The 27,163-nt window shown below is 39.1% G+C and overlaps 1 protein-coding gene across 2 annotated transcripts in view; it reads left to right on the plus strand.

Moving 5' to 3' along the window:
• PCSK2 (proprotein convertase subtilisin/kexin type 2) overlaps window positions 1-27,163 on the plus strand; it is a gene marked incomplete at both ends in the record, with an annotated part of 264,335 nt that overhangs the window by 190,396 nt on the left and 46,776 nt on the right. For both annotated transcript variants that reach the window (XM_081293243.1, XM_081293244.1), the window contains one exon: window positions 14,667-14,743. In XM_081293243.1, the coding sequence (XP_081149369.1) occupies window positions 14,667-14,743 (77 nt within the window). The remainder of the gene's footprint in view (window positions 1-14,666; window positions 14,744-27,163) is intronic.

Raw genomic sequence — 27,163 nt, forward strand, 5'->3', positions numbered from 1 at the left:
TGGGTGGGAACCCAAAGCACTGAGTCTCCCTCCTCCTGTTGTTAGCCTCAGTCTTGAGGCCATTTAATGTCTTTTAGGTCTGGGTAATCCCACTCAGGATCACAGTGCTGGGCTAAGCAAGATACTTGTAGTCTCATAAACGTTTTTTTTTTAAAAAAAAAAAAAAAACCTTTATCATCAGAATGCTTTGTAAATAGCACAGAGAGAAGATAGTGTGTTTCTGAATCAGAAGATCTCATTTCTAGTACTATCTCAACCACTTCAAGATGAAAAACCTTGAGCAAATCCCACAACCTCAATGAAAGTCTGTTTTCTTATCTATCACCTGGGAGTTACAATCCTCAATTCTCAAAACTGCTCTGAGGTTCAAATGAGACTAATTTGTGCTGAACTTACAATAGGTAATTTGCACATAAAGCGTGTGTGTAGATCCTAGCAGCTATCTGTGTGGTATATTTATTATCCATATAACCATGTTTTGACAGGAGGGAAAAACACTGTGTAAGATGTGCTTAAGATAAAATCTCCAATAAATGATATTTGGACAGATCTACCCCTTCGATGAGGTGACTCAGCTATCAATGAACTCATCTTTGCTATTTTTAGGGATATAAAAGGAAAGGCAGGTGATATTGAAGTTGTGTAATCAGTCTGGGGGTGGGAGAGGCAGGGATAAATTAGTGTCTCCATCTCTCCCAGGACATCTGGGCTCAAAGGTAGTGGCCTTGACCTCACCTGCCCTTCAAAAGCGGGCAGAACACCTACAGAGGGGACCGGGCTAGAAACAACCTTGAATAATGTCTAGAGCATCAGAGAACACCCAGTCAAAAGGAGGGGAACACAAATTAACTTGTACCTCGTCACCTTGACAACACAAATTTAGACCCTGGCTGCTACATTATCTCCTGATTCCTTTTCCAGAGCCGTGTCTCCGCTCTCCTTGCGCTGATTTACACGGTTGCTATTGCAGGGCTTTGACAGCACACTCCGTCTTTGTGGGACTGCAAGAATCAGGCTTGAATCGCCTTTTGAGCCAGCTCCTCCCAGCCCCTTCCACCTGGCACCCCACAAGTTCCATAACAGAGGCTATTGTTAAACCCAACCAGGGGCTGACTGACCTCCTTCTGTCCCAAGTCCCAGAGGAAACCCCTGCAGACACCCTGAGAGATCGCGCACCCTGCCGCCTTCTCATTTCGTTATCAAGGCTCAATTCCCCTGCCTTTCTAAAACCCACATCCCATCTTTTCCTTCGACCTCAAATTATCCAGGGCTTCTGCATCACCCTCTTCTTAGGAGGATGGGTATTGAAGTGATAGTGCCTCACTATCACTCACAGCACTTGCTCCAAGTGGCTTTTTTTATTTTTTTTTTCCTTAAGAAATAAATTTAATTCAAGGTAGTTTGGGAAGGGAAGGTAGGTAATGCCTTCATGAAAGTTAAAAGAACCCGGTTACAAAAGAAGCACTGTGTAAAAGTCACTTTGATAGGGCTCGCTCAAGGTCAAGTTTGCCATCGTGGGCGGCACAGATAGACCTCAGCAATGAAGGAAACTGGAGAAATCCAGCAGAGCTAGCACAAGGCTGGGAGAATGGACCAGCTCTGGGGCAGTCACCCAAGTGGGATAGGTCATAAGCTTGGATCTGCTTCAGTCGGGTCTATAGATCCTCAAAGAGGTCAAGTTTGGACGGTGAGGCCAAGCAAGGACTGCACACGGAATCACAGCGTGCTTATGGATACCTATGTGCCCCTTCATTTTTACCAAGTCCAAATCACAGCTCACAATAGTGTTCGCTTTAGTTTGCCTATACCATGTGTTAAGAGTCCAGAGAATATGTCCTTTCTTTTTCAGAAAAGAGAAAGGATGGGGGGGGGGAGCATTCACTGAGATATAAACACATTCTAAAAGGAATGTTTCAACTCCTATTATTGTTAATGCAGCTTGGCATTTCATTTGTCTATAATTGAATGTATTTTTAAAGTTTTGACAGAAACTTTATTTTAAGCAGCAGGAGGCAAAAATAATGCAGACCTTAATATTCATCAAAATTTATTTAATAGCAGGAAACCTTTCACTCTGAACTTCTACTCTGGTTTCTTACAGAATTAATTCCCCCAACAGCCCTCACCTGCCAAAAGCAAGTAAATTCAATATTATACATAGTAATCACACGCTTTATCTTACTTTTTGTTTTGTTTTGTTTTGTTTGGGCGCATCAGCCCTCTCTTTCAGAACAACAAAAAAAATCCATTGGGATGGCTGTTTTAAGAATTCACCTTTCTCACAGAAAGAACTTCAATAGGAAAAACGGCAAAACGTTCTTGATCCTCCCAAAATTCTGTCTTTTAATTTTTATTATTAGAGATTGCATTCTTTAGCTTTTTCCACTGCCCATTCTCTCCTTCAAAAGCAAATAATATTGGGAAGGGCAATGGAATGAATTTATTCATGCTGAGATATGGATGGCTTATCAAGTTCAATTTCTTCCTCTCAAAAAGTCTAGGTAGAAGTGGGAGAAGAGAAAAGTGGGAGAAGATGATGATAGGAGGTTGATGGTGGAGAAATAAAGAGGAAGTGAGGAAGCCAAAGGCAAACCTGGCACCAACTGAACACATAAGAGGGAATGATCTGGCGACTCTGTTAAAATGCAGGGTCAGCCCCTCTGGAATAGGGCCTGAGACTCCACACCTCTAACAAGTTCCCAGGTAATACCAGTGGTACTGGTCCACAGACCACACTTTAAGCAATCAGGTGTGTTATTAGCAAATAATCTGTGCTATTAACAAAAGTGTTAGCTCAACAGTCCTCAACCTTGGCTGTACATCAGAATCCCTTGAGCCAGGTGTGGTGGCACACACCTGTAATCCCAGAGGCTCAGGAGCCTGAGGCAGGAGAACTGCAAGTTCAAGACCAGCCTCAGCGAGTTAGCAAGACCCAGTATCGAAATGAAAAATTTTTAAAAGGTGGGTGCTTGGGGTACATATCTCAGTGGTTAGTGCCCCTAGGTTCAATCCTCACTACCAAAAAAAAATTGAAGAGGTTTTGTTGATGTGTTTTAAATTACTGATGTCTAAGCCCTACTCAATAAATCAGAATTCAAGGAGTTGCTCAAGTGTTTGTACTTCCAAAAGCTCTCTGGGAAATTCTCTTGTGCTGCATGAGTTAGGAACCACTGTTAACTGACCTCCTTAAAAATTCTGCATCTAATATATTAGCTCAAGAGAGTTAATAGGATACCCCAGCTAAGGGTATCCTGACTTGCTATTGCACAATGACTGGTAATCGATAAATGTTTGTTCAGTAAAAATAAATAAATAATAAGCAATTGGCTAAATGCATGAAAGAATGGAGACCTTTGAAGACCTACATCTACAGAATGTAAAGTACTGAAGCTATGTCAAAAAGATGAGGGGCAGAATGACATTTGAGGACAGAAAGTCTTTACCATTACTTTTACAAATCTCTCATATAAAGACTTAATTCTTGGACCACTTGAATAGCAGATTCCACTGATAACTCTAGAAGTCAAAGCCATAAATTTTACCAATACATTGTTACAGGGTTTCACCAACATTCACCAGTCACAACACACCTTTGTGATTTTTGTGACTGGTGGTATTATTTACCTATTACGTCTCCTTAAGTCAAATCACTTTTTAAACATTAAATACATATATTTTAAAAGTAAACTATAAACCACTATTTCAAACAGAAAACAAAACGACTAATATCCCCTGACATATGTGGGGATATTGACTGACTGTCAAAGTAAATACCGTGAAAGCAACTGAAGCTGGATGTTTTTGTCTGCCAATGTTTGCCTCTGTCAGAGGAGGAGAAGGAATAACCAGTATAGGGAGGTGTTAAATCCATGGGAACACTTAACAGAGACTTAGTCACCTTCATAATAAGAATGATGAAGGTGTATTTTGAAAAGAGACACAGTCCTGCCTTGCAATGCCAAGGTTATTTAAGGTGGGGACTAAGCACTACAGGTAAGCATTGTGCCAGTCAGTTTTCCATTACTGTAACAAAGTACCTGTTAGGATCAACTTAAAAAGAGGAAAAATATATTTTGATTCATAGTTTGGGATGTTTGCCTATGGTTCATTGACCCATTGCTTTTGAGCCTGTGGTGAGGCAGCATATAATGATGGGGAATGTGTGGTAGAAGAGAGCTGCTCACTTCATGGCCCGGAAGTGAAACAGACAAAGAGGAAGAGACAAGGGCCCCACAATCCCCTTTTGAGGGCATGACCCCATGACTAAAATCCTCCCACTAGGCTTCATCTCCTAAAGGTCCCACCCCCTCCCAATAGGACCATGAGCAGGGGTTTCTGGTGGACATTCCTGATCCAAACTAATGCAGCTTCTTATGAAATTCCAATCTCAGCCAATGAGTTTCATGTCATGCTCAGAAACCTAAGGGCCACCACATAGTACTGAAGAGGTTCCAGGAAAAAGAAACAAAAGAAGGAATTATTTCCAAGATTTCAGATTCTAAAGAACCCAGTCATCAATGTTATTTGTCCTACCTAGACTAGAATTTTTAGTTTTAAAAAATCCTACCTCTGTGAGGAAGAGCATAATCAACAGCGCACAAAGAAACGGATTGAATCCCGTAGTCAGAAGCAGTAGGATTGACTTTCTCACTGGAGAACTGTTTGCCGGTTTAGGCCTCAAAGGCATTATATCGACCTTGGAAGAGAGAATTCACTAAATAAAACTGCTTTAAAAAAAATAAATGAAACCCCACAAAGTACGAGAGTGCTTCCCTGACTCTTCAGTGAAGTGGGTCTCAGTGTGGGGGTTTAAATTATTAGCTCAATTTACATACTTGGATTTAAACAGAATGATCTACTTATGCTCTGAGGTGTAAATGCACTAAATTATTCTCTTAACGTGCTAGGTATTTATTGTTCTCTTTTGAACACCGCATGTAGTTGAATGCGGTGGTTATGATTTTAATGCTGAGAAACAAGATTGCATAGTAAGACTAGGCATAAAAGCACCATATGACCCAGCTACACCACTTTAAAGAATTCAAGTCACCACGCTTTAGCAGTACACCCATACCCATGTTTAGAGCAGCACAATTCACAATAGCCAAATTATGGAACCAGTCTAGGTAGCTATCAATAGATAAATTAAAGAAAATGCGGTAGATATATACAACGGAGTTTTATTCAGCCATAAAGAAAGATGAAATTATGTCATTTGCAGGAAAATGAGAGAAACTTGAGAACATTATGTTAAGGAAAATAAGCCAAACTCAGAATGTCGAGAGTCATATGATTTCTCTCATATGTGAAAGCTACAGAGGAAAAAGGAAAAGAAAGATGGCGGAGAGCAGGGCCAGTCTTATGAAAACTGAAAAGACATCAGTAAAGTAGAAGAAAGGTACAACAGGAGGGGAAAGAAGGGAGAGAAAGAGGAAATACCGGGGAATGCTACAGGCCAAATTATATTGTTCTGTTGTGTGAATGTCAGAATATGTAACAAATCCCACCATTATGTACAACTATAATGCACAGTAAAAAATAAATATATCAAAGAAACGATTGTATCATTAGTTAGAAGAAAGGCTCTGGAATCAGACTCCTCCATCCAAATCTTTGCTTTATCCTTCATTATCTCTGTGACCTTGAGCAAGCATTCAACCTCTCTGTGTCTCAATTTCCTTGCTCATAGAATAATAAGAGTCCCACATAAGGGCATTATAAGGAGAGGCTATTATACATAAAACATCTGAAAAAGTTTTTGCACAATATAAACATTCAGTATATGCTACTTACTGTAATCATGTCCCAAAAATTTACACTAACTTAAATGCCAAAGCTCTCTAAAAAGGCTCCCGTGATTCTTTGCAGGAATGCATTATATGTTTACCATTAAATATATACCCTTCTTCTATGTGAATGAGAACTCATTATGCACTCATTGTACACATTGGCTTTTTTATTTAACAATATTTCTTGGGAATGAGTTTATTGCAGGCCTCAGGTCTCGTTCTTTGCCAGAGCTGCAGTTTTGCATCTTATGAATGCACTATAATTTATAACTCATCCCCAGTGTGGGATATTTAGGTTGTTTTTAGTCTTTCACTATTATAATCATGGCTGTCATAATACATTTAAACACACACATCTTTCAAATATATCTTTAAGGCATATTCTTAGAGATGGGGCCACTGGGTCAAATAGTTTATTTTTATATTTTGGTAGATATTGCTGAATTTATCTTCAAAGAGATTACACCAACTTGCACACCAACCATGCACACAAATGCCTGTGTTCCTTTGTTCTGAAAGTAATATTTTAAGTAGTTAAATCAAAACGCAGAGGGTAACCAAGTTTTTTAATCTGTTTGGGTTGCCATAACAAAATACCTGAGACTGGGAAAATTACAAATAACAAAAATTTATTTCTCACAGTTTTGAAAGCTGGAAGTCCCAAAATGATTTTGCCAGTAGATTCGTTTTGAATGAGGACTTGTTCCCCATAGACAGTGCCTTTTTGTGTCCTCACATGGTAGAAGGAACAAACAAGTCTCTCAGACCTCTTTAATAGAGCGCTAATCCCTTCACGAGAGCTCTACCTTCAAGACCCTAGTCACCAAAGACCCCACCTCTGAATTACCAACACATTTGGGGATTAGATTTTAACATACGAATGTTGAAGGGAAGCAAACATTCAGACCATAGCACCAAGAAAGGTAACTGTATTAACTCATGGTTGTCAAAAGATTAAAAATATACATTTATGAAATGGCAACCAATGTCCTTCTTTATTAATGCACTAAATAACAAAATCTAGTAGGCAAGTAGGGGTGTGCTGAAAGACATTTCAGCATATCTGCAACAATTCTAATGTGGTATGAAAATATGTATTCGTGACAGGCTCTCAGGTACTGCTAATCATACCATGGTTTATACTCCATCCATAACTGAAAGAAATGCTCAATTTGAGGTGGCAGGTAATGCAAATACGGCTGTAAAATTTTTCCTCCCAAGTTTTGAAGTCTGTCTTGGAGCCAGCTCCAGGAGATTAATTCTAAGAAGTTTCTCTTCCCTTCAATACATCGGGTCAGCCCCAGAATTCATGCTTTTAGGGAAGATCTTAAAATTCATGCATGGGAATCAGTCTTACTTGAATACAGGCTCCATCAAGCATCTAAAATAGTGAGACAAGCCAAGAAGACATAGATAGGCAAAGATAACTGTCAGAAAGACTCCAAGGAGCTGTCTTGACTGTTGCTAAGAGTAACTGCCCACTCCTTCCCTCCTATGTACCCCACAGGGTTTGGGGAGGTATATAATAAAATAAGAGATCCAAAATTCCTTTGAAAAAAATAAAAGCACTCTTAATTTTGGTTACTGCATTCACCATTAGGAATTATTATTATTGTTATCTCCTCTTATGTTTAGTGCTTAAAATATCTTACAAATCAGCTGATGTGTATGGTAATGAAGGCCAAAGGATTGAGTTGCCCAGCCTTGGGAAGTAAGAAAAGTCCAGTTGCCCAGGAAGTGGCTTGGAACATGATGATCCCATGTGTCTCACTATGAGGTCATATCATCCTCTTATCTGAAGAGTGCTCCAATAACTAGAGAAGTTGCTAGAATTTCCAGGAGCAAGAAGGAAGGATGAGAGCTGTCGAATCCACAACCAGAGAATGCTGTTATCACTAGAACAATAAACTACTCTGGAAACTTTAGGTGTACAGGAGAAAGATTTCAAACAAATTTCTGATTACGCATCTTTTAATTTTTCAAGTGCCGGAGAAATGTGAAATTTCATTAAGTTTTACAGCCAGACTTAATATAGACATAAATCCCTTTAATGTTGCTTTCAGTCAAAAGTGAGCTGAACATTATCGTTAAACCAGTGCATGTGGGAGAATTATTTGAGGAAAATCAAAATAGGCACAGTTGGGAACATTCAAGCATGACCATATTAGATGCAAGTGGGCTCGATAGCAAAATTCTTTAGGTGCTAATGGACTGGGCTTTTTTTTTTTTTCTGCTCAGTTTCCATACAGATGAGCTTTGTTCTGGGGCAATATGGTTGCAGTTGGAGAATCTATCTAGGGAAGCTCATTTCTCTTTCATTAGTCCATGAACACAGTGCAATTTCAGCTAATACTGTTACACAGCTCCTAGCTGGGTTATTTGGTTAAATGCCTTCAGGGAAAGTAGCAATCCAGAGTAAAGGGACAAATGTGATGTGGTTTCTTGTTCTGAATTCCTATAGCTGTGGAATTGCATTGGCAATTAATCATGCCATGCTATACTCATGATCACAATCACCTATCCTCTTGTTTGAAATATTATTTAAGTCTTGTATTAGTTGATGTTTCACAGAAAACATTTTATCTCTGTGGTTCAACATCTTCAAGGTCTGGGCTTATATATGACTCTAACTACAAAGGCCTATTTCTTGTAGCTTATAGACATGTTGGTACATACATAGTGCATTTGTGCAAAATTGAAAAAGGTGAGTGAGTGAATTGCAAAACAGCATCCTCCCTCTGGGCAACCAAATTAGAAAAGATGCCCTCTCCAGTAGGCAAATGAGAAAAGGGCAGTTCCATTGGCCTGGCCAATAATTTTTTTAAAATCCTACCCAAAAGCACTTGGCTTCTCAAGCCCTGTGCAGCCCCCAGTTGTTCTCCTTGGACAAGCAACCTTGTGGAAGTCACAACTGCACATGACAGCCCTGATTTAGAAACTACTTCCCCATTTGTGTAGTCAGATCACAGAGTTTGTCCCTCAGTGCTCTAAAAATATCTGTTCAATCACATCCACGGATGCCCATATTAAGTGTAACAGCTTATTACAAGAGCCCAGTATTGTCAGAGTGCAAATGAAGTGTAACCTTTTTAAAGTGAAAAATGAGGCTGAAGATATAGCTCAATGGTACAGCAGTTGTCTGGCATGCATGAGGCCTTGGCATGCATGAGGGCTTGGGTTCAATCCATGGTATTGAAAAACAGAGAGACAGAGAGAGAGAGAGAGAGAGAGAGAGAGAGAGAGACAGAGAGAGAGAGAGAGAGAGAGATGAATAAGGCCTGTGCATCAGATACCAAATGCATCCATCTCACCTGGGCAATTACCCCATGCATGCCAGAGGGCTGCTTACTGTAAACACCTGCCACACTGGGCCACTCAAGGACAAGGCTCTGACCTTGGAAAGAAATGGGTGGAAAGAAGAATTAGAAGGTTCGTGGTCTGCAGGAGCCCTCAATCAATGATGGGCAGTGGGATAATAAAAACCATAGTGAAGCCAAGCACAGTGGCGCATGCCTGTAATCCCAGCATCTTGGGAGGCTAAGGCAGGAGGATTGTGAGTTCAAAGCCAGCCTCAGCAAAAGCCAGGTGCTAAGTAACTCAGTGAGATCCTGTCTCTAAATAAAATACGAAATAGGGCTGGCTCAGTGGTCAAGTGGTCAAGTTTCCTAAATTCAATCCCTGGTACCAAAAAAAAAAAAAAAAAAGTGGTGATATTTTTCCCCATAGAAGAATCCTCTACATGACCTCCATCAATGCCTCTGTGGACTGAGCCCATTTCTGCCTGTGGCAAGTTACTTGACAACTCACCCCTGATTGATATGAGACACCAGAGGGATAAGCTTCAAATATCTTAATGTAGCATGACTTATATCAGATTCTTTACAGCAGCCTCAGCCCACTGAGAGAGGACAGACAGGACACAAGACAGGTATCTCCCATGAAATGAGACTTCCCAGGAAGACATGGTCTGAATGAGATATTATAGTTTAGGCCATCAGATGACTTCCAGGGAGCACAAGTGCCCTAGGACATGGGTCAGACATTGGCAAACTCTTTCCAACTGTAGGCCAGAGAGTGGACTCTTCAAGCTTTGCGGGCCTCTGTACTGCTATTCATTCTGCCGTTGTGTTGCAAAGACAGTCATAGGCAGTTTGTAAACAAATAGATGTGGCTGTGTTCCAATAAAACTTTATTTACAGAAAACAAGTGGTGCGGCATATGCGACCCATGGGCTCTATTTTGTGACTCCTGCTGAAAATGATCCAAGAAAGAGAAAGGCACAAAAAAAGCAAGAGATGAGAGAAAGCCCACACTGAATCCATCATACTTTCATTTCACCCTCACAGCAACCAAGTAGTAAGGGTTGTATCATCTGCATTTTGAAAATGAGGAATCTGTGATTCCCAAAACATAAAAATTTAAAAAGTTCAAGGCCAAAAACCAGATCTTTCTGACTTTAATGTTTCTCCTTCTTCTCCTCCAACAAGCTGGTACCTGCACAAGATTCTCTTGTGCAGTCCAGCAAGAGGGGCAAACTGGTCCCAAAGACATAAATTCCAGGTTTAGAGATAAAGGTGGCAGTTTCAGAGCCAGATTCAATCTCAGGGGCCTCGGAAGCTTCTCTGAAGATGTGAAAGCAGTAGGCCTGGTTATCACTGGGTTCAGGAACTTCCGTCCATCCTCCACACCAGGCTTCACAGTGAGACCAGATGCAGCATCTGAAGTATGCCATTGGTCAGCCTGTGCAACAAATGCAGCTCCAGATACAGCAAGACAGAGGACTTTGTGAAAATAAGCACTCCCCTTGTCCTTTCTTAGCTTAGTGTGCATGCCGGCAGGCCATCTATTTGGAAAGTGCAAACAATGACCAAACCCATAATTATTAGACTTTCTAGCCAAGAGCAAGTATAATCTTGTTTTCTATGTATTCAAATATTCAGAAATTAAGCTTTAGTATTATAAATAGCAGAGATGGGGGGGGATTCCCCCGGCATTCAACTTCTTTAAGCAAAAAAATGAGCCATTATGAGAAGTTTCTTCCAGAAATAACTTCCAGGGAAGCCTTGAGGTCAGTTTGGATCCAACCCATCTTCTCACTTTCTGTGACATAATACAGTGATAATTCGAGTTCTTAATGATGACTCCGAATCATCCTGATCCTGAATCATCAAAGATTAAATCATGTTCACTAAACAGGATTTCTAGTGCAAGAAAATAGAGTAATGTATTTTAGAAAGAAGTTAGTCAAGTACAAACAAGAAGCATCTAGTTTAACCTAAGATAATCAGAGCATTCTGTTTACCAAAACGCTACTTACTCTCAAATGTCCATGTTGATGGCTATGATAGAAAAGTCTAATATAATTCAAGACCAGTTTAACTTACTCTTGTACACAAATAATTTTATAGGAGACATTATAATTCGAATCAATAAATGATTCAGTTTGACCATAAAAGCATAAACAGAACTCTTGGGAAAAAAAAAATGCTCACTGCTCTTTCTTGCTATCAACCATTTGATTTCTAGCCAGAAAAAATACAGCCAAAAAAGAACAATTATTTGCTTTTCTTAAAGCTTACTGCAGACTACTACCCAAAGAATCAATCATTAGTCATCAAATTCATTGTAAAGAAAACAAAATTATTAGGGTTCCTAAGTCGTCATCTATTTCAATGTTGAGAGGCAAATTTGACCTCAGATGACACATGGTCTTTCTTCTTTTTATAAAAATAGTTGTAGAGTCAAATTATATTATTATGTTGTGTGTATATAAACTGTGTGACAACAAATCTCCCATTATAAACAGCTAAAATGCACCAATAAAAAAACATGGATAAATAAATAAAATGGCTGTAGAGTTTCAAGGGTTCCCAGCTTGAAGTTCTGCTGTCAGAATTTCCTACTCCCTCCTTCTATACCCCACCGACTCAGGGTAAGCCATCTTCTCCAGAGTCAGGAATGAGAGCCAAGAGACCTCAACCCAGCCCCAAGTGGTAATTATGAGCCAGAAAAATAAGCCAGAGTGTAACGCTTATAAACTCAGTCACTCAGCAGTTAAGTATCAAGTGCAGAAATTCTGTTTCTCTGTAACTAAATTTCTATCTGCCACCTTAATTGTGCTGATGATAGAAACTGGATATTGGTCAACTCAGGTTTTGTCTCTACCCTCCCTGTCTCTAGAATTGTTCTTAAGCTTTGAAGGACTAAAAGCATGAGAAAGGAGACATGGATCCTGGCGCACTTCATCTTAGATTAAAATTTAACCTAAAATAATCAGAGCATTCTATTTACCAGATTTAGCAAAGATTCTTCCAATTCTATTGTTTAAGTAGCAACCTCACCTTGAAGACCAAAAGAAAATTATTAAGTTGTACTTTTCTCAATATTCCTGCCCCATTAACTCTACCTAAGAATGTTCTTATTTCTGAAAACTTCAGAGAAGGTCAAGGATAACAGAATATACCTAAGGAAGAGAAATAAGTTTTAATTTTAAAACAGTATCCCTGAAAAGAACTGAAATCCAAATATCTCAAAAGAAGTCAAGGCGGAAGGGGGCAGAGAGCGTGAAATCTGAGAGGTTCCCCCAAAGACAAGGATTGTACTACAGATACAGAATTAAACTTCACAAGTGAAAGTAATTTGGGCTCTAAGTGGAGGAAGAAAAGAGAAACTAGGGACCTGCCAGTCATTATGGCTAGTGGAGACGGACTTCCTTTCTAGTGAACTGGAGTTGGGTGAAGACCTAGATTACAGATAAAGGACATATGTGTTCAAGATTCAAGAAAAGCCAAGTATGGTGGCACATGCCTATAATCCCAGTGACTCAGGAGGCTGAGGAAGAAGAACTTGGCACCCAAGTCTATACATGAAAGTCATTTTTGTTTCATATACAGTTTAAGGTCAGCCTCAGCAATTTAGCAATGTCCTAAGCAACTTAGCAAGATGTTGTCTAAAAAATAAAAAATAAAAGTACTGACCATATGGCTCAGTGATTAAGCACCCCAGAGATACAATCCCCAGGACCAATAAAACAAACAACATTGATTCAAGGAAAAATGACAGAGCCAAATTTCAAGGTGACTTCTGCCCACATACATTTATTTAAATAAATTAGTACAGGTTGAGTAACCTTCATCCAAAATGCTTGGGATCACCAGTGTTTTGAATTTGGGATTTCTTTTCAGACTTAGAGATATTTGCATATTTATAATGAGCTATCTTGGGGGTGGGACCCAAGTCTATACATGAAAGTCATTTCTGTTTCATATATACCTATGCATTTACCCTGAAGGTAATTTTATGCAATATCTTTAATGCACCTATATTTTCACTACAACCAGACATATCACGTCAGGTGTGCAATTTTCCACTTGTGGTGTCCTGTTAGCACTCAAAAAGTTTCCAATTTGGGAATTGCAGATTTCAGATTTTCAGATTCTGGACACTTGACCTGAGCTACCATGCTGATCATTACAACTACTGGTGACTTGCAGCCTTTTGAGACCCACCAAATCAATACAAATATTAATGGAATGAGTCAATTTTCTCTTAAAAACATTATGCCACTAATACATTAGGTGTACACACCAAGGTGTGTCCCAAACTAAAGTGTTTTAGCTCTTCAAGGAGGAAAATTTATGAATATGTCCCAGGACCCTGGAATCAGGAGGTACCAAAGCTGGAATGCAAATCCAACTCAGTGTTCCCTGGATCCATGTGTACTGTGAACCAAGAAATCTGGTGTATTTATTGCAGAGCCCAAAAACAAAGATGAGGAGAAGAAAGGAACTTTCAGAGATCAGCCTCCCCAGGCAAGCAATGAGGAAGGAATGGATTATTCACTAAATGATAATGGGTCACCTCTCATCATTGGCAAAGATAAAAGGCTAACTAGTGACTTAAATGTAAAATGAAATAAACATGAAACTTAAATACTGCTCAAGAGAGTATGTAATTGACTTATGTGTGGAAAGACTCTCAGTGGAAAAGTAGAAGTATAGGATTACGTAGAATTTCACCCTCCTTGGGCTAGGGATGTGGCTCCATGATAGAGTGCTTGCCTAGCCTGTGTGAGGTCCTGGGTTCAGTTCCCAGCACAAACAAACATAAGACTTTCTCACTGAGGTTGTACCCACCCACCTTCTACTGTAGAGTGTAAGAATACATGCCTGTCACAGTTTGCAATTGTGTGTTTGATTTTTTGATCCCTTTTGCTGCTTGTTCCACTAACTAGGCTAAAGATGTCGAGAGGCGAGAGGCCAGGGCTGCACTTCATTCTCAGCAATGTTTCTGGCATGTATTGGACTCTTCATTGTATTTATTGAGTGAATAACTGAGGTCGATTGCAGTCAAGATTAGGAGCTTGGACAGCTATCCTATAAGGGGAAAGGAGACGAGCCTTATGCCAGTCTGAAACAGGGAGCTGGAAGTGAGCCGAGAAACTCTAAAACTCCGCAGCCCTTCCCGCCTGTCACATGAAAACTAGAACATTCTGGCCATCAGTCCAAGAAGTATCAAACAAAGTTATCAGCAGCCCTGAATTCTGGATGAAATCTGCCAAACTCACAAGGGGGACCATGACTTCAAATGAAAATAGGTCTGGAGAACACTGGGGCTCAAATTTGCTCAGCCCTTGAAGACTTGAAATGGAGTGAGAGGAAGAAGCCAGGCCAAGGGCATACAGAAAAGAGAGAAGGCTCCCAGGAACAGTGAGGCCCTGTCTCAACTCTGTCACAATTTTGCATGAGCTGGTCCGGTGCAGAACACTAGCACAGCGCTCTGGTGGTGATTGTAAACATAAAACAGTGTGTTCACAGCAGTCTCACTTTGCTGTGCCGCTGGCTTTCCCGACCTAATGAGACACCTTGTGTTTTTCAGAATGCCGAAGCAAGTTACGACTTCAGCAGCAATGACCCCTATCCTTACCCTCGCTACACAGACGACTGGTTCAACAGGTAAACTGGGCCTTGGGAGGATCACTTACATTAGGCTTGGGATTTTATATTGCTTTGTTTTGTTTAAGGTTTGAGTATCACCAGCAAAACCATCCCAATGTTTTACTGAATCATATCGCAACTTTTCCTCTTAGTGGTTACCTTCTCCACATTCATGGATTTTTTTTTTTTAAATTTTACAATGCTCCTCAAAGAATGATCTTTTGACTATTTTGTTCTGTTGAATTAGAAATAATTTGTACTTTAATGTGTTCATAATAAGAAAAATTAGGAACCAGAGATCTTTTCTCTACTTACTGCAAAGTAATTCTAAAGAACAAAAAAATTTAAATACTATTTTCATTGAAACATAAAAAAAAAAAAAAAAAAAAAAACGCTTTCTGTCCCATGGACCTGTATCTGAATGCTTTTGAAAAGTGTTTCTGCTATAATCTTACAACAGCTCATGTGGTCTCCTTCCCTGATCAAAGAATAGGGTTCAAGTCAAAGACAATATTAAACCCATGATATAAATTATTTCTAAGTCCACATTTTTTTTAAATATCATTTTTACTATTTTATGCAAGAAGCATGATGTCCAGAGAGTGGCCAGGGTAGATTCTCATTGGACCAGGTGACTTAGTACCAGTTCTTTTTTTTTTTTTTATTTTTATTGTTGGTTGTTCAAAACATTACATAGTTCTTGATATATCATATTTCACACTTTGATTCAAGTGGGTTATGAACTCCCATTTTTACCCCGTATACAGATTGCAGAATCACATCAGTTACACTTCCATTGATTTACATATTGACATACTAGTGTCTGTTGTATTCTGCTGCCTTTCCTATCCTCTACTATCCCCCCTCCCATCCCCTCCCCTCTTCTCTCTCTATCCCCTCTACTGTAATTCATTTCTCCCCCTTGTATTATTTTTCCCTTTCCCCTCACTTCCTCTTGTATGTACTTTTGTATAACCATGAGGGTCTCCTTCTATTTCCATGCAATTTCCCTTCTCCCTTTCCCTCCCACCTCTCATCCCTGTTTAATGTTAATCTTCTTCTCATGCTCTTCGTCCCTACTCTGTTCTTAGTTACTCTCCTTATATCAAAGAAGACATTTGGCATTTGTTTTTTAGGGATTGGCTAGCTTCACTTAGCATAATCTGCTCTAATGCCATCCTTTTCCCTGCAAATTCTATGATTTTGTCATTTTTTAATGCAGAGTAATACTCCATTGTGTATAAATGCCACATTTTTTTTTTATCCATTCGTCTATTGAAGGGCATCTAGGTTGGTTCCACAGTCTTGCTATTGTGAATTGTGCTACTATGAACATCAATGTAGCAGTGTCCCTGTAGCATGCTCTTTTTAGGTCTTTAGGGAATAGACTGAGAAGGGGAATAGCTGGGTCAAATGGTGGTTCCATTCCCAGCTTTCCAAGAAATCTCCATACTGCTTTCCAAATTGGCTGCACCAATTTGCAGTCCCACCAACAATGAACAAGTGTACCCTTTTCCCCACATCCTCGCCAGCACTTGTTGTTGTTTGACTTCATAATGGCTGCCAATCTTACTGGAGTGAGATGGTATCTTAGGGTGGTTTTGATTTGCATTTCTCTGACTGCTAGCGATGTTGAGCATTTTTTCATGTACTTGTTGATTGATTGTATGTCCTCCTCTGAGAAGTGTCTGTTCAGGTCCTTGGCCCATTTGTTGATTGGGTTATTTGTTATCTTATTGTCTAATTTTTTGAGTTCTTTGTATACTCTGGATATTAGGGCTCTATCTGAAGTGTGAGGAGTAAAGATTTGTTCCCAGGATGTAGGCTCCCTATTTACCTCTTTTGCTGAGAAAAAAACTTTTTAGTTTGAGTAAGTCCCATTTATTGATTCTAGTTATTAATTCTTGTGCTATGGGTGTCCTATTGAGGAATTTGGAGCCCGACCCCACAATATGTAGATCGGAGCCAACTTTTTCTTCTATCAGACGCTGTGTCTCTGATTTGATATCAAGCTCCTTGATCCATTTTGAGTTAACTTTTGTGCGTGGCGAGAGAAAGGGATTCAGTTTCATTTTGTTGCATATGGATTTCCAATTTTCCCAGCACCATTTGTTGAAGATGCTATCCTTCCTCCATTGCATGCTTTTAGCCCCTTTATCAAATATAAGTTTTGTGAATTGGTTTCTGTGTCCTCTATTCTGTACCTTGGTCCACCCGCCTGTTTTGGTACCAGTACCATGCTGTTTTTGTTACTATTGCTCTGTAGTATAGTTTGAAGTCTGGTATCGCTATACCACCTGATTCACACTTCCTGCTTAACATTGTTTTTGCTATTCTGGGTCTTTTATTTTTCCATATGAATTTCATGATTGCTTTCTCTATTTCTACAAGAAATGCCATTGAGATTTTGATTGGCATTGCATTAAACCTGTAGAGAACTTTTGGTAATATCGCCATTTTGATGATGTTTGTTCTGCTTATCCATGAACAGGGTATATTTTTCCATCTTCTAAGATCTTCTATTTCTCTCTTTAGGGATCTGTAGTTTTCATTGTATAAGTCTTTCACCTCTTTTGTTAGGTTGATTCCCAAGTATTTTTTTTTTTGAGGATATTGTGAATGGAGTGATTGTTCTCATTTCCATTTCAGAGGATTTGTCGCTGATATACAGGAATGCCTTTGATTTATGCATGTTGATTTTATATCCTGCCACTTTGCTGAATTCATTTATTAGCTCTAATAGATTCTTTGTAGACCCTTTTGGGTCTGCTAGGTATAGAATCATGTCATCTGCAAATAGTGATAATTTAAGTTCTTCTTTTCCTATTTTTATGCCTTTAATTTCTTTTGTCTGTCTAATTGCTCTGGCCAGTGTTTCGAGAACTATGTTGAACAGAAGTGGTGAGAGAGGGCATCCCTGTCTTGTTCCAGATTTTAAAGGGAATGCCTTCAATTTTTCTCCATTCAGAATGATGCTAGCCTGAGGCTTAGCATAGATTGCTTTTACAATGTTGAGGTATGTTCCTGTTATCCCTACTTTTTCTAGAGTTTTGAACATAAAGGGATGCTGTACTTTGTCAAATGCTTTTTCCACGTCTATCGAGATGACCATATGGTTCTTATTTTTAAGTCTATTGATGTGGTGAATAATATTTATTGATTTCCATATATTGAACCAGCCTTGCATCCCAGGAATGAATCCTACTTGATCATGGTGCACAATTTTTTTGATATGTTTTTGAATCCGATTCACCAGAATTTTATTGAGGATTTTTGCATCTATGTTCATTAGAGATATTGGTCTGTAGTTTTCTTTCTTTGAAGTGTCCTTGTCTGGTTTAGGAATCAGGGTGATGTTGGCCTCGTAGAATGAATTTGGAAGTTCTCCCTCTTTTTCTATTTCCTGAAATAGCTTGAAAAGTATTGGTATTAGTTCCTCTATAAAGGTTTTGTAAAACTCTGCTGTATACCCATCCGGTCCTGGGCTTTTCTTAGTTGGTAGTCTTTTGATGGCTTCTTCTATTTCCTCAATTGATGTTTAGGTTGTCTATATCCTCCTGACTCAATCTGGGCAGATCATATGACTTAAGAAATTTCTCGATGCCTTCACTATCTTCTATTTTATTGGAGTATAAGGATTCAAAATAATTTCTGATTATCTTCTGTATTTCTGAAGTGTCTGTTGTGATATTGCCTTTTTCATCCCATATGCTAGTAATTTGAGTTCTCTCTCTTCTTCTCTTCGTTAGCATGGCTAAGGGTCTGTGCGATGAAAATCCTTCCTCTAGGTTTTGGAGCACCCCAATTTTGCTGGAAATTCCTAACAAGATAGCTTTTAGCGGTTCTAACTCGTCATTCTCCTGCACAGTGACGCGGTACACGGGGGTGATGCACTCCCTTCGCCGCCATCTTAAGGAGCATCTAGTACCAGTTCTTACAGTTAGCAAGTTGACTAGTTAAAGTCAGAGGAGACAGGACACTCATGTGTTCTGACTTACATTCCAGGGCTTACAATACAGAAAAGGAGAAAGACTAAAATAAAATTCAAATTCATAATATTTTTAGAACGCCATTGCTCATGTTCAATAGCACAATACATTCTCTATTAACTTCATCTACAGCCTGAAAATTATGATGTTGTGCTTGGAAGTGTGTGTTTGGAGAGTGAGAATAGATAAAAGTCTGAGAACATTGGGTATGAAGTATCTCTGGTTCCCATGACTTATATAATCCTAGATCCTCGCATGCCCTAACCAAATAAATCCCTTCAGACACAGGTATCTGAAGTTATCAAATCAATGTCATAAAACTGATAGTTAAATATAATTGGCAGGGGCTGGGGATATAGCTCAGTTGGTAGAGTGTTTGCCTAGCATGTACAAGGCCCTGTGTTCAATCCCCGGTCCCACACAACAACAACAACAACAACAATAATAATAATAATAATAATAATAATGTCTACTTTTAAAAATAAATAAATGAATAGATAAATAAATAAATGTAATTGGCAATGGAAGTCTGGGATCCTCTTATGAGAAGAGCCTGGCTTTGGCTTGATTACTGTCTCTCTGCAGCTAGTATGTTCTAACCAGAATTTTGATGAGTTGATTCAGGTCCAAAAATATAACCAACAAAATATTTTTTCCCAAACCCCATATATTTAATCCAAACACAATATTCCCCAACCAAATGTTCTTGCATGATATGCTATAAGAATAGTTCTTTAAAAAAAATGCTAAGAACCAGATACGGTGATACATGTCTGTAATCCCAGCTACTGGGAGGTTGAGGCAGCAGAATTTCAAGTTCAAGGTTAGTCTAGGTAACAGTGAGGCCCTGTATCAAAATTCAAAAAATAAAATGAAAAGGGCTAGGGGCATAGCTCAGTGGCAGAATGCCCTTGGGTTCCATGCTGAGTACCAAAAATAAAAATTAAAAAATTAAATGCTAAGGAAATGCCTTCTCTCTAAATTATTTTCATTTGCAAACTTTTTCTTGAAAGTACAGTTTTAAACTGGCCTAAAACCTCTAAATAGAACTAATTAGTGTTTTCTGTAATAAAAATTCATCATTATCAGCAGTAAGAATTCCCAAGTGTCCATTTACCCCAAGACACAGTCATAGTCACTCAGGCAATCATGATCCCTGTGCCCGAAGAAATCAATGACTCAAGACAGAGTGTCCACTTTGACCAATAAATAGGTTTTTCCCAATTATCAAGTAATTTTCAAAGATCCTCATCTGCCATAGCTTGTTATTACAAAGATTGGTTGATGCCCAGCTCAATTCATGGTCTTTCAAAACATAACTGCTTTTGTAAATAATTACTGGAGGATGGTAAGTCAAAATTCATGTCCTTAGCACTGGGAGAACTCTTGCTCCAAAATGTTGGCACCATCTAGAGACAATCCCAGATTAGCTGACAGAGGATTCAAATAAGGCATTCTTTCCCACAAGGGTAGGATGTGTTTACTAAAATTCCCTCTGGAATGAAATGATATTTTTCCTGGTATTTTCTTCAATACTACTTATATCTTGAGGTAAGAGGTTGGTGAGTGGACTAGGATATTGAAGAAATAAAAATGGTTATGGGTTAATCATTGTTAAATACAGGAGATGGGTACATGGGAGTTTACTCTATTTTCATTTATCTCTAATATTTTCTACAATAAGAAGTAAACAAGTTGGGCGCAGTGGTGCACACCTATAATCCCAGCAACTGGGGAGGGGGACTTGTTAGGTGCAGGGCAGGCTGAATGAATGTTAGCTGCAGGATAACCCACGCACCCAAAGCCCCCTCTGTCTGGTCCTTTATCACCTGTTTGCATCAAGTCTGAACACTCAACCCCACTCAAGACTAAATACTCTGGCCCCTGCCCATCTGGTGCAACAGAAACCCACATCTGACCCCTGCCCCATCTTCCTGAAGGCAGAAGATGACACCTTAGCAACTACTGTATGATCCAATCACTGTACATCAACAAGGCAGCTTGCAGACCCAGAGACCCCATTAGATTTGGCTATAAAAACTCCCTCCTGCCAGGCCCCTCTCTCTTGCTCTTGCTCTTACTTTTGCTCTCTCTTGCTCTCTCTTTCTTCACTCTTTCTCACTCTCCCTCTCAACCTCTCTCTTGCTCTCTCTTCTCTCGCTTTCAGTCTCTCTCTCAAACTCCCTCTCCTCTCTCTCTCTTTCTTCTCTCTTTCTTCTCTTTATTTCTCTCTTGTGCTTTGCTCTCCCCCACCCTTTCTTCTCTCTTCCCCCCCCCGCTCTTTCTCTCTCTCTTTTCTCCTCTTTCTCACTGCTGCAGTAAAGATCTTTTGGTCCCTCCGAGTGTTGTGGTCACTTCCCTTTCAGGACTCAGGCAAGAGGATTGTGAGTTCAAAGTCAGTCTCAGCGATTTAGTGAGGCCCTGTCTCTAAAATTTAAAAAGATCTGGAATGTGGCTTAGGAGTTGAGCACCCCTGGGTTCAATCCCCAGTTTAAAAAAAAAAGAAGGAGGAGGAGGAGGAGGAGGAGAAGAAGAAAACTTAAATTGCAATAAGTCACAAAATGAGACAATCACTAGACCTGGGTCCAGAGTTTGGTACTCATGAAACTGCTAGTTTGGGTATACCAGCTTGTAAGGAGCCTGCAATGTCATATGAAAAGGAAACACATGCTCAAATCACTACAGTGTAAAATGGAGCCCAGGCTGAAACAATGAAACAAGGAGAGTTAGTACACACTGATCAGTTAACCATCCTTCAGGTATTATTTTTAGTGCTTGTGTGTATTAATTCCATTAATTCATATACTAACCCTCTGAACAGGTATTACCAAAATTATTCCCATTTTGGAAACTGAGGCACAGAGAACTTAAGTAATGTGCAAGGTCAAACAGCTAATAAGTCACAGAGGCAGGTTTTGTACCCAGTGAGGAGGTCATTGGTCCAGGATTTAAAGGAAGATAGTAGAGGTACCGGACAAGTATATCCTAGGGCAAGTGTACCCCATTTAGACGAAGATGGAGAAACTGAGAGTTTCAGGAGGTGGACTGGATAACTGGTCTGGGAGTTAAAGACTGGTGCAGGGACATCATTCTGAGAAGGGTTCATGGAAGGGACAGGGAAGATTTGAACAGGCTGCTAAGAGAAAGGAGGAGAGGTGTTGTAGTCTGGTGAGGAACTGGAGGTGTAGATGAGAAACATTCTCCCATTGTCCTCAAGGAATGTTGCCACCAGAGGCCCAAGGAGCCCTAAGATTGGCCAGCACTTACTCCCTGGATGATACAGAATCTGCTGCAGATCACACAGGAGCCGCACCTCAACTTCACAGCCACAAATGCATGCCACCAGTTCTTCAGGTGTTCTCTACTAGATGTGGGCACTGAGCCCAGTACTCCATCTCTGTAAGGCAGAATTGGGGCTCTTGAAAAAGGTTCATTTCAGCATGCACCAAAACTCCAGGAAAGGCTGACTGGTGCTGACCAGGAATGGGCTTTTGCTGTTCTCTGTTCCAGCCACACTGCCTGCCACAAAGTCTAGTCCGAACACAGGAGCAATTGCTGCACAGGAAATGGCAGCAGTTCCCCATCACGGATCCTCATTGCTGTGGAAAGTACAAAATAAAATGTCCTACAAGGAATAGCCTCCAACAAGCAAGTAAAAAATTACCCCATGGAAAGGAAACCGAGTTGAATAGCAACATCTCCCTCCTGGGTTTCCCTGACACTTGAAACCATTATATCATGCCCTCTGTACTTACTTATTAACTTGCTTTCCCTTCAAATCTACATCTCTTTAAGAACATATTTAAAACTCAAAAGTCAAAAGACTTTATGAAAACACACTCATACATATGCAGAGAACATTTCTCTTTTAGGGAATAGGGACCTTAGGATGTCTTGCCCTGTGCTTGATTTGATTTTGTAGGATTGTGCCTTTTTAAGTAGAGCCAGTTTATTCTGCGGTGAACCATTTAATAATTACATGCAGACCTTGAGCTCCAGAGACATATTTGAAACACAGTTGAGAAATTTGCAAATGGATTATAATTTCCTCCTCGCTTGCAATCAGAGAAAGATATCGGGCCAAACAAAATAATAACAATAATAATAACCATAACTGCAAAAAGGTCGAAAATATTACACATCTAACAAGCATCAGTATTGGGCATAACAGATATAATTGATTTGCCACAAGGCGTCAGAATCTAGCATCACATTTTTTTCCCTTGCTGGCCTTCAGTAAATATTGATTGACTGGTTGATAGATGGGTGGCCCACCTTTTCAGCCATGCTGAGATGTCAGGTGGCCTTGACATCTGTCCATTTTAGAGCTACCTGCCACTTGCAAGGTTTGCAGCCCACATTTTGTCAATAATCTTGCAGGCTTGCTCTGTTTTAAGTCAATGTTTGGTGATGCATTACATATCTGTATTCCATTACTGTGCTGTTGTCTATAAAAATCCCTCTTGCATAGCATTTCTTTGACAGGCATTCACCACTGAAATGTCATCCCTGCCATCGGCGATATTTATGAAGCATCAGGGGACATAACACTCTCTATCTATTAAGTCTTAAAGAGTAAGAGATTCTGGACTAGATGCAATTCCTGGCTGCAAAAAGTTTGCTGTAAATTCAGGAAAAGAGAAGACATTTATTAGTCAAGCAACCAAAATTGGGGGAAAGGAAGAAGGATGAATAGATACTGAAGAATATGTGTCTCAGTGTGAGCTGATTTGATTGATAACGTTAGTTAAACTTTCAAATAAGAAAGATTTTCAGTGATTAACTTTTTTATTAAAACCCATATTTCATTTGGAAGAACTTTATGCAACAGGCCATGGAAGAAAAATGGCCCTCTCCGGCTTGCTGTTTTCACACTGATACTTCACCCTGGTGACACTTAATGGCTCAGGAATAGATGTCCTATGGACTGGTTCTGAAATCACTTCCTAATAATAAAATTCAAAATGTTTCCAAAGACCTAATCTAACTTTTTTCATGTGCACATTGAGACTACCTCATAAGTTGATATTAGCTTAAAGGTTGCTGCTCATAACTAGCCCTTTCTACATCCAAACCAGAGAGCAATGAAAAAATTGAACTTGTCTCACATGTACAAGGTGTCTTTGGATGTAATTCCTTTCTCACTCAGCACCGTGGCAACACAGGCACTAGACCCTTGCTAGAAAGTTCGACCCTTGTGCCATTGCAGAGTTAATTTTGTTAGCTATTCAGAGCCTTTGGAGAAATACCAGAGGTTTTTAAAAGTTTTATTTCTAGTTCTCTACCAGGATTAGACAGTATTTAAATTTCCCCTTTGGATAAAAAAAATAGACATGACACAGATTTAGGAATTATGGATAAATTTTTAAAGACTGTGAAACAAAACCTGTGTGTTGGTATAATCACTTCTACTTTGGAAGCTGATATCATTTGTGCCATATAGAGGAATTTTACATTCTTCAAGCAGTAAGAATTACTCTGTTTTTTATTTTTATTGGTTCTTTTTAGTTATACATAACATGAGGATTCATTTTGACATAATTATAAAAGCATGGAGTATAATTTGTTCTAGACAGAAAAATACAACAGATTGCCATCAATAATTGCACTATTATGTGAATTGTTTGGTCTAGGATGAGTTTTCCTGGAATCAGTTTCCCTATCTATAAAATGGGACTAATGTTCCCACTTTAAAGGGTCTTAGTGAGGATTAGAGACAGGAGCACAGAGAACTTTGGTACACAGCATGGCACACAGAAGGCACTCCCTAAGTGGCAGCAAATGTAACTGTGAATTTCAGTAAAGGGATTTCTACAGGAGTTAAGTCAAAGATTCCCCACCCACTCACGCTTTTTACTTGGACAACAGTTCTCTCTTCTGAGCTCTTGACAGAAATCAGACAGCAATGGCACAAGGGTCGAACTTTCTAGCAAGGGTCTAGTGCCTGTGTTGCCACGGTGCTGAGTGAGAAAGGAATTACATCCAAAGACACCTTGTACATGTGAGACAAGTTCAATTGATTAGGAAAACTCAAAGGCCTAACTTTAGCCTCTGAAAGACAGAGTGGGGGACTCCTCACATTTACAAAAAAACATTTTGCTCTTTCCCCTGGAGTGGCTTTGCACATTCTTCACCTATCACCTATCCTAACCTGTTTTGCCTAACCTATTCATTCTCACCTCTTCTAACCAGTGGGCTCTTAAAACCCCCAAGCCTTCCCTTATACAGCTCATTGGACATTACCCAGCAAAACATGGTTCATATCAAACTAGCTGGGGAATCTATATTTCAACTCTGATATATATAACATCAAAACTTCTATCTCCAAAGACATAGCTGAAAAGACTGTAACTAGCCACCACCGGATTAAGGCTGTCTAAAGAGTCTGTAAATCCAGGGAGATCAGAGGACAAAGACAATCTCATGTAAACTGGCCAACTTGCACACTACCCTGCGGGCCGGCTCTGCCTTCTCCCCCATATATCTGTGCACCCAGAGCCTTGAAACCCCATTAAAGCTCCTGGATGAGAGATAAAGAACTAAGGAATCAACTCAAGCAATTTTTAAACTACTAATCAGGAAAGAAGACCAAAGAGAGAGAGAAAGTAAAAAAGAAAAGACACCTTGTACATGTGAGACAAGTTCAATTGATTTAAAATCTCCACCTCAAAATTAGCCTGCAATCCAAAATTCCCAAACACTTGAAAAAACACACCTAACAAAATGAAAAGAAAAAAAAAACAGGACATAGTTTTTTACCAGATGAAATCAATTTTGTGGAGAAGTCTTGAAAAAGACTTTAAAATAGGTTCTGTGTGGCTTTTTCAGAGTGGTAAATGCAGAGACGTAACACCAATTTTAGAAGAAAAATAAATGATGGAAGAATAAAAGCCTGAATGTCAAAAAATAACTCACTGCATTGAAAAAGATAGCCCCTGAAATAAAATATCCATAAATGGGATAAAAGCTATCCTGAATACATTTGGAGAAATAATTACAGTGGGGAAGATAATAGAGTTTATCAAAAACCTACAGCAAACATTATTCTTAATGGTAAAACTTGGAAAGCATTCTCTTATGTCTGGGACAACATAAGAATGCTGCCAATCATCTCTTTTATTCCACACAATGCCACATCCCATAGCTGGTCAAATAATTATAAATCTAAGAAAAGATTTTTAAAAAATTATAAAACTTAGCAAACACATAAAAGCATTCCCGAATTATAGAGTGACACACTACGTTCATGAAGAAGCAAGTAGAACAATATAAAGATGTCAAGTTAATCTCTTCATTCAGTGCAATTTCAATTAAAAGTTTCAGTAGCATTTTTCAGTGGAACTAGGCAAAATTGATATGGAAAAGCAAGAAGCCACGAATAGAGAAAGACAAAGGGGAAGAGCAGAAATAAGGAGGAAGAGAATGAAGATATAGAAGAAAAAGAAGATGAGTAAAGATCATGGACATCAGAAAAACAGCAAAGTGGGGACGCTTCATCCTCCAGACGTCAAAACATTATGAAATTATAATGTGAGAAAATAGGCCTAGAATAGAGAGTGACAAAAAGATCAAAGAAACAGTATAGAAAGACCCCAGGTAAAAGGAAGCTCACTATATGACCAAGAGAGCAATAATAACAAAGATGGAGCAATAGTATTTAATAAATTATGCTATCTATTATATGGAATAAGAAAAGAGTCATCTACCCCACATGCTGAGCGTAAATAAATTCCAGGAGAAGTAAAATCCTAAATACCTTATAAACCTTTTAAAATAAACTATAGAAAATATCTTTGTGATCCTGATATATAGAGATGGATTTTTTTAATCAAGACACTAAATCACAAAGGAAAAGATTAACAAAACATGGTACATTAAAATTAAGCCCATAAGTTAGACTCCATGTCTGTATCGTATGTCAAAATACACTCTACTGTCATGTATATCTAAAAAGAACATTTTTTAAAAAGAATGAAGCCCTTTGTTCAACAAAAGTAACAGCAAACATAGTTGGAAGACAAGCCACAGACTAGCAGATGTGTGCAAAAAAAATTATGAAAAAAAAAGGATTAATATATAAAATTTATAAAGAATGACTATAAGTCAATGGGGGATGGAGACAAATGCCTCAGTAGAAAATAAAATGGGCCAAGGTATTAAACAGGAAATTGACAGAAGAGAAAATCTATTTAATTAACATCTGAAAAGATTACCTTGCTGGTCATGAGGGAGATGTAAAATGAAACAATGAGATACCATTTCACAAGATTGGACTGGCAAAAAAGGAAACACCTTGAGAGCATTAAGTGTTGACAAGAATATTAAGCATCAGGGACACTCCCACCCTGCAGGAAGTAGGATACGTCCATACAACCTGTGCTCACTCTTACATAAATATCCCAAAGAAACTCTAGCACATGGGCACAAAGAAATAACACATAAGAATGTT

The sequence above is a fragment of the Spermophilus citellus genome, assembly GCF_964194105.1.
Source record: "Spermophilus citellus genome assembly, chromosome: 4".
Taxonomy (NCBI): domain Eukaryota; kingdom Metazoa; phylum Chordata; class Mammalia; order Rodentia; family Sciuridae; genus Spermophilus; species Spermophilus citellus.